Source organism: Cebus imitator, unplaced genomic scaffold (assembly GCF_001604975.1).
Source record: "Cebus imitator isolate Cc_AM_T3 unplaced genomic scaffold, Cebus_imitator-1.0 Scaffold826, whole genome shotgun sequence".
Lineage (NCBI taxonomy): Eukaryota > Metazoa > Chordata > Mammalia > Primates > Cebidae > Cebus > Cebus imitator.
Genome location: NW_016108141.1, coordinates 13,863 through 22,552, shown reverse-complemented (window position 1 = coordinate 22,552; position 8,690 = coordinate 13,863). Strand labels below are relative to the sequence as shown.

Below are 8,690 nucleotides of genomic sequence, written 5' to 3'. Positions count from 1 at the left end.
CTGGAGTTTCACTCTTGGTGTCTAGACTGGCGCAATCTTGGCTCACTACAATCTCTGTCTCCCGGGTACAAGCGATTCTCCTGCCTCAGCCTCTTGAGTAGCTGGGATTACAGGTGCCTGTCGCCATGCCCAGCTAATTTTTTGTATTTTTTTTAAAATGTTTTGTATTCTTAGTAGGCATGGGGTTTCATCATGTTGGCCAGGCTGGTCTTGAACTCCTGACCTCAGATGACCAACCACATCAGCCTCCCAAAGTGCTGGGATTACAGGTGTGAGTCACCGTGCCCAGCCCAGGTCTTCTTAAAGAACATGATGATTAGGCTGAGTGCATGATTAGGTTGGGAGACCGAGGCAGTCAGACCACGAGGTCAAGAGATCGAGACCATCCTGGTCAACATTGTGAAACCCCATCTTTTCTAAAAATACAAAAATTAGCTGGGTGTGGTGACATATACCTGTAATCCCAGCTACTCGGGAGGCTGAGGCAGGAGAATTGTTTGAACCCGGATGGTGGAGATTGCAGTGAGCTGAGATCATGCCACTCTACTCCAGCCTGACGCCAGAATGAGACTGTCTCAAAAATAGAACATGACGAGTACAGGATTTTTAAACAACATGTAAATACATACATAGTTTCTATGGAACTTAACTTTCTCAAAATAGATCAGACAACTTTGGAATTCTAATAACAAAAAACAGTAAGGTGGTGGTCCAGACAACTAATGCAGTTTTCAAAACTATCTAACTTACTTGACAAAGCCACAAACTCTGAGAGGACATGATCCGACATGCTATATGAATCAACTAAAAAAAACTCTACGACTTGCAACAAACAATAAAGGCGACTGAGGTTCAGCTATACCTAGCTGTGAAATTTTAGAGAAAGTCTTCTAACATTTCTGAGTCTCAGTTTACTCATCTTTAAAATGGAAATAATAAAACTTACTCTCTTCCCTCTCAGGTTATTGTAAGAATCCAACTGAATGCAGTTTTGAAAGCCCTTCAGAAGTAGAAAAGCACCACATAAATGTAAAATACTTCTAAAATACAGCAAGCAGCATGCAGGTGTAAATGTGTGGAGAATCAATAGTAACTGACTTGTGTAACTGACTGTATTAGCAGTCAGTGTGATCACCTGATAAAACATGGACTTCCACTTCAAAAAAACCTGCATTCAAATCACCATTCTAGTATTTACTAGCTGGGGGACTGTGGACAAGTTGCTTAAATGTTTGTGAGCCTTAGTCTTTTCAATGATAAAATGAAGAAAATAATACCTACCTCACAGATAACAAAAAGAAGCACCTGGTATACCATGAACACAGTGAATGTTCTTCTGTGCCCTTGTATTGATGATACTCAAGTTAGTTTACTCAAAGCACAACAGAGAACAGTTATATCAGTCCTTCCAGGGTTTACCATAAACACATCAAAATACAGAAAGAGTAAATTTATTTAATATTTAATAAGCCCTATTATGTGCCTACTACTCTTCCAGATGTTGGGGGGAGGATCCAGAATTACGTATATCCTCCCTTTGGAGAAATAATATTAAAATGTTGTATGTCAGGCAGAGATTCTCAAATCTGTTTGAGAATCTGATGGAAGCTACGGCATTTCTCCCCAAGGAAAGCTTCAAAGCTTTTAGGGGACAATAAAGGAGATACAGAAGAATATTTTCATGACCTTGGATAGAAGTCATGTTCTTAATGGGGGTGAGAAAGAAGAGACATAAATTATAAAGCAAAAGATTCGTAAATCCATCTATACTAAAATGAAGAATTTCCACATCAAAAGAAACCATAGAGAAAATGAAAAAGTAAGCCAGAATGGAAGAGGATATTTGTAACACACATAACCAACAAAAGTTGAGATTCTTGGGTAAATAAAGAACTCCGATAAATCAATAAAAAATAATAGGCAAAAAGTTGTGGTATATAGTCATACAATGAAAACAAAAACACCAACTGGGCACAGTGGCTCACGCCTGTAATCCCAGTACATTGGGAGGCCAAGGCAGGCGGATCACCTGGGGTCAGGAGTTCGAGACCAGCCTGGGCAACATGGCAAAATCCCATCTCTGCTAAACATACAAAACTTAGGCATGGTAGCGCACACCTATAGTCCCATCTACTTGGGAGGCTGACGCAGGAGAATCACTTGAATATGGGAGGCGGAGGTTGCAGTGAACCGAGATCGCACCAGGACACTCTAGCCTGGGTAACAGAACAAGACTCTGTCTTTAAAAAACAAACAGAAACCCTAGCTACATGTAACAATATAAATAAATCTTACAAACTTAACTGTTGAGTGAAAAAAAGCACCTGTACTAAAGTGAGATATTAGTATAAACAACATTGTCAGTAGGCTTTATTCTGCCTTCTTCCCCCTACCCAAGCTATCCTTCCACCAGGGTGACTATCCTTGATTTGCCTGGGACTGAGTAGTTTCCACGAATGGAAACTTTCAGTTCTTGTTTGTTTTTGTTTCCTGAGGCAGAGTCTCGCTCTGTCTCCCAGGCTGGAGTACAGTGGCGTGATCTGGGCTTACTGCACCCTCTAGCTCCCAGGTTCAAGCAATCCTCCTATCGCAGCCTCCCGAGTAGCTGGAAATATAGGCACCAGCCACCATGCCCAGCTAAATTTTTCTATTTTTAGTAGAGACAGGGTTTCACCATGTTGGCCAGGCTAGAATTTTCAGTTTTAAAAGCAGAAACAGTCCTGGGAAACTGGGAAGAGGTGGTCACCCAATCTCGTCTGCCTATTCCCCCCAGCCTCCACTTCTTGCCCTTGGCTAGCACTAACTAGCACTAACACAGTGGCACTAACACGTCAATCTTAATTGTGCAGATAAAATGAAGAATACGAAATCAATAACACAAAGAAAAAAACAAGAAACAAAAATGAAGTTGATCATAAATGCCAGGCTGTATAAATCAACCATGAAATCCTTGAAGCTACTGAGGAAACCCACAATGGAAACTAAGTCTTACATGTTAGTCTGTGGAAATCTCCATGTTTATCTCATGGGTTTTCATCTGATCTGCTAAAAGGGACAAATTAGCAAAAGGAACTATTTCTTAGAATGTAACAATCAGTGTCGGAGTGTGATTTCTCTCTTAATTACATGGGAGTTTGCAAATTGCATCATCCTTTTGAACCAGCAGCATCAGTATCACCTGGGAATGTGTTAAAAATGAAAATTCTCAGGCCCCATCCCAGTCCAAGTGACCAGATACTGAGTGTGTACAAGGCCTGATACATGTGGCAAAAGGTTGAGAACCACTGGATTAGCGTACCCATATCCTCTCTTCCTTATTTGTGAGGGGCATTTGGTGGATTAGTAAGACACTCCAAGAATTCAGGTGTCGTGTTTCATATTACCACCACTTTCATATTGGTGCTAATATGTTTTTTCATATTATCACCACTTTTTGTCAGGTCAGGCAATTATTTGGATACCACTATCAACAGTAAATATTTCACATCATACCAGATTTACGACACCTTACCATCGGCGCATGAAACCCAAACAATGGAATACTTTCTGCTCCTCATTTACTTTCCTATGTCTGCTTATTAATCTCATGAATCATGAACTGCTACAGAATTAACTGTCGCTGGCCCCGCACAGTGGCTCATGCCTGTAATTCCAGCACTTTGGGAGGCCGAGGTGGGAGGAGTTCAAGGCCACCCTGGCCAACATGGTGAAACCCCATCTCCACTAAAAATACAAAAATTAGCCAGGCACAGTGGTGTGTACTTGTAATCACAGCTACTCAGGAGACTGAGGCATAAGAATCACTTGAACCTGGGAGGTGGAGGTTGCAGTGAGCTATGACCATGCCACTACACTTCAGCCTGGGCGACAAAGCGAGACTGCCTAAAAAAAAAAAAAGAATTAACCTTCACTGAATTGACCTCAGTACATGATTGCCTATAATTCTGCCAAAAAAATTATCTTAGTACCATGTTGAAGATATTTTATTATTTTAAAAGCTGGGAAACATAACAAATACATTTTATAAAGAAGGTGAGCACCAGATCAATTATCATCCTTTGTTGTAAGATGAAATTGTGATTAATCAAACCCAATTTTCTTAATATAATTTTAAAAATACATACACTTATTTACTAAGGATGCCCTACAAAGACTGTCCTGTGCTCAGAACCTGCCTGGGGCTCTTGGCCTTTTAATGAAAAGAACTCATTCCAGACATTTCATAATCTCAAGTCATTACTTGCTTGCTGTTGGGTTGATAAAACACAAGATGATTCCACTCACTTGATTTTAAAAAGGTAAAACTAAACAATATTTTATAGGGATACATATGTGTAGGGTAAAACTGTACAGAAAAAAAAAAGGAAATAATCACAAAGGTTAAACAAAATGGTAACCTCTAGGGAAGAGAGGAGGCTAAATCAGGCAGGGATGGGACTCCATTTCTAAGGAACTGACTATATAGTATTTCTTGACTTGAGCATGAGTTACAAGAGTTTTTAACTTTATAGTTTACAAATTTTGTATGTTTTTTTGTATGTATGTTGTAAAAATAAATAAATGGAATTACACAACCACTCCAAAATTTAGCAGGCAGAAAAGGAAGAGTTCACAGGCTACCTTAAGTCCATAAACCCCAGGTTTATGGTTATCAGGCTATGTGAGACCAAAGAAAAGGAAAATCTTTAGACCGTAAAATGGTAAGGGAAGGATGGAGCATTGAGACCAGAAAAAGTGAAAAACTAAAAAGGTGATGAGAAAAAAAACATGAAGCTTCTGTCAATTCATACCCTCTCACTTGGAAGAAAGCAACATCTAGCACAGATATAACTAACAAATGCCCAAGCTTGGTAAGGAATGTGTTGGTGTCTGAAAAGCATGTTAAACAAGGTTTAACAAGGGGAAGTGGAGCTCAGCTTGTAAAGAAATGTAACTATTAAATAATTTATTCCAAAAGAAATAAATCCAAAAATTACAAATTTAACCCTCTTACCCATTCCATAACATCATTGTCCTCACACCCTTTAATGAAAAAAGGGCACATAAATGGTTAGAAAACTATGAACGCCAATTACTGAATGCAAAAAGTACACAATGCCATGTCTCGGCAAAATATTATCAAAGAACCTAGAAAAGCCTTTGCCAGCCTTGGGAAATTAGGGAACTGGTGAAAACTAATTACAAAATGCCATTTCTACCAGCCGTGGAATAAATGCAAATATTGCAACTAAATGATAAACACACATCTGGATCACAACTAGTCTGAACTTCAAAATAGTTCTTCACTGTACAGTCTCTTGTGCGAGTGACGCTTTCTGCTGAAGGTAACAGGAATCCAAGGTGGCCTACCCTATTTAAAACCATAGGTCAATGACGGTGTATCTTTGTAAAGTTTTTTCATTGTATTCTCGCAAGAAATCTTCACTTATACCCACCAACTATTCATTATTTCACTAGGTCTGGGTTCACACTGAACAAAACTACCAATTATGCTCAAAACTGGTGTTCATACAGACAGCCAAATGTCTTACTTTGATGAGAAGCTGTAGTAATGAGCATGGAGAATTATTTTTATGGTTCCAAGATTCTACCAAGGGCATCAAATGGACCATTTCTTCAAGATGTTCTTCGCAAATTTTCCTTTCATCCTACTTTCTATTTGTTCCGCCCAGATACACTATCTTCCCTATTTTTCCAACTTTCTCTTAGTGGTTAAAGGAGTCACACAGAAAAGCTTCTCCACTTCACTCTATTCCACTTCCTAACAAGGCTCTCAGTGAATCGTTCTCGAACTCTTTCACTTCCCTATCTCCCTGCTGTTGCCGGTCCCCCTAGGTTTGTTCTTTCCTCTGGCTTTCAGATAACTCGGATTACCCGGTTAGAATCAAAGGCCAAAGAATTTCCTCTCTATTATGTTTGATTGAAAAGCCGCCCGGGAAGAGGGAAGGGGTGTGGATCTATACTTATTCTGTCTTCCATTACTGCGCCAAACTATTTGATCCGTGCCGCTTTTATGTACCCAAAATACAGTATCATAAAAGTAATTATAGGCCCGGAAATGATTCTCAGCCCAAATGAATGGCCTTTTCGGATGCTACGTTCTGGACTTCTGTTTGTGTGGGGGAGGGTCTCACAAATAACGAAAACAAGTCCTATCGAAAACTGGTGAGCTCAGCGGCTGGGGGAGAAGGGGGGGGGTGTCACAGGTCCGAAGTTCAAGGGACGCCGAAACAAGATTTGACTCAGTTATGAGCACGTGCTCTGACCCGGCTGCGGCGGCGCCGGCAAACCCCTCGGGAGGAGTCGTGGTCCACCGAGATGGCCACTGGCTTCTGACTCACCCAGAGAGAAGTCATCACCCAGGCCACAAGTCCCAAGCCGGCAGCTCCTGGATTTAGTGTGCACTGAAAATTTGGAGTTTCAGCTGCACGACCACTAGCAGTCAGAGACAGGTCTGAATATTCCTCGGGGCTTGGCCGGAAAGTGGGGATGGCGATGGAAAGGCCACCCTCCCCGTCTCTGGCCTCGCCTCCGAGAGTTAAAGGTGCCGGTCCCATCCCGGCGCCGGAATGAGCTGCCGCCGTCCGGGGTAGGACCCGCGCGGCCCCAGAGCCCACAGCCCAGGGTCCCCGCCGCCCGGTTCCCCGAGCCCGCGCCTCTCACCTGCGGCCGAATGGCCCGAGAGCGCACGGCCCCGGGCGCGGCGCTGGCCACCAAGCTCGCGGCGCTCGCGCAGCTCTTCTTCTTCGTCCTCCCGCCGCCTGCCCTCAGCCATGGGCGAGGCGCGGGGCGCAGCCGCTGGATAGCCGGCGAGCTGCGGCCCCGGCGCCCCAGAACTCGGGCCGCGGCGACCCGGGCCACCACCTTCGGGCAGGGGGGAAGGCGGCTCCCGCAGAGGAGGCGTAGGCGGCGGCTGTGGAAATGGCCACCTCCGCGAACTCCACCTGCAGCCGGCTGGGCAGCGGCTGGGCGCTGGCAGAGCCGACTCCCCGCCTCTTTGTGGCGGCCCGGCGGCCTCTAAATCCCTGGCCTTTCCCACTCCACTCGGCTGTCTTCCCCCTTCCTCTTTCCCTTCCCCGCCCCGCAGAGCTCCACCGCGGATCGGGCGGGTTCAGGCCCTGCCTCGCCTCCTTGGGGAGGGGTTACCGGCCCCTAAGGCCGCCCCACAGCCACACACGCTGGAAACGCCCGCTCGACCCAAACAAACGTGTGCAAAATAAATAAACGGGATAGGAAGAGGACAAAGAGGAGGTGGCCTGGCCTTTTCCTGCCCTTTCACGATATTCCAGTGTCAACAGGAAACATATTTGTTTGACACTTAAGCAAAAAGAGGAGGAACCTGACCCGGGCCGCACTGGGAGAGATGGGACAGCCGGGAGCTGCTGAACTTCGGGACAAACTCGGCTTGGGAGTTGGGTCGAGCCTCTGCGATCCACACTTTTTTCTTTCCTTCTCTTTTCGCCCTTAAAAATCTAGCCTTGATGGAGTGCAGAGGATTTTTGAGGCAGTGAAACTACTATGTGTATGATACTGTAATGGTGGATGCATTTGTCGAAGCCCACAGAATGTACAAAACCAAGAGCGAACGCCAGTGTAAACTATAGACTAGGTAATTACGAGGTGTCCGTGTGGGTTCATCAGTTGTAGCAACTGTGGCATTCTGGTGGGGGATGTTGATAATGGGGGAGGCTATGCATGTGTGGGAGAGCGGGTACATCGGAAATCTCTGTACTTTCAGCTCAATTTTGCTGTGAACCTAAAACTGCTCTTAAAAATAGTTTACTCAAATTTTTTAATTATAAATCAAGCCTCACTGTATTCTAGTTCATTTGGGGCTAGGATATGGCTACAGTTCCTAGAACAGGAAGAAAATGTGTTAAGGAGACCCATACGTGATTAATTGTATAGAGGCAATTAGGGGAAGTGGAGAGAGCACTGAGTGGGTCTGGAGTCAGAAACTAATTTGAAGCATTTAGCTGTGTGAGCTGCCCCTAAGAAAGTTTTTGAAAGCTGGAAAGAACTGCATAACAAAAGTTGTGTGTACCTGTACAATACACATCTTAGGTTCAATAGGTGCACGTACATACTTTCACACAGAGAGGAACAGATTCTGAAATTTCACCGAAAGATAACTAAGTAGCAGGCAGAAATATTACCTGGACATGAAACCTTAGGAAACTCTTGAGTGGGATGAGCAGGCCTTTATCTTTAGCGTTTTGCTCTATTTCTGAGAGATTGTGAGAGTTCCTAATGTTCAGCAGGTAGGAGAGAAAAAGAACGGGAGAAAAGCGTCACTGAAAATAGAATTGTCTGCCACACCTGAGTGCTGTTTCGTTGCCTTTTCAATAGTAGCTGTGGCCGCCTGAGAAAATCTTTCCACTTTTAAGCAGATAAGAACCACAATCGATTCTGTGAAATTGAGGTCAAATCCACAAGTTAAAACTTTATTACTGAATAAGTGATTAAATAAGTAGACACTTAGAGAACTGGAAATTAAGCTCACAACAACAAAACAAAGGTTCTGGACCTTTAGGGTTAAGTGTTTGGGTTCACTTTAAGTGAAAGCTTATTTGTCACTTCCCTTCAAGGATGAATAATTTAGAAACCCCTACCTTGACCAACAAACAGTACAACTTCATTGAGCCATTGGAGTCAGTCTCTACTATCAAGTCTTAATTTGGGTTTTTTTT

At 43.5% G+C, this 8,690-nt stretch overlaps 1 protein-coding gene across 1 annotated transcript in view; it reads right to left on the bottom strand.

The window, feature by feature from the left end:
* Positions 1-6,813, bottom strand: part of SH3D19 (SH3 domain containing 19) — a 210,826-nt gene extending 204,013 nt beyond the window's left edge. Inside the window, exon 1 of the mRNA XM_037735525.1 lies at positions 6,664-6,813. Within this exon, the coding sequence (XP_037591453.1) occupies positions 6,664-6,775 (112 nt within the window). The 5' untranslated portion in view covers positions 6,776-6,813. The remainder of the gene's footprint in view (positions 1-6,663) is intronic.
* Positions 6,814-8,690: the final 1,877 nt, after the last annotated feature.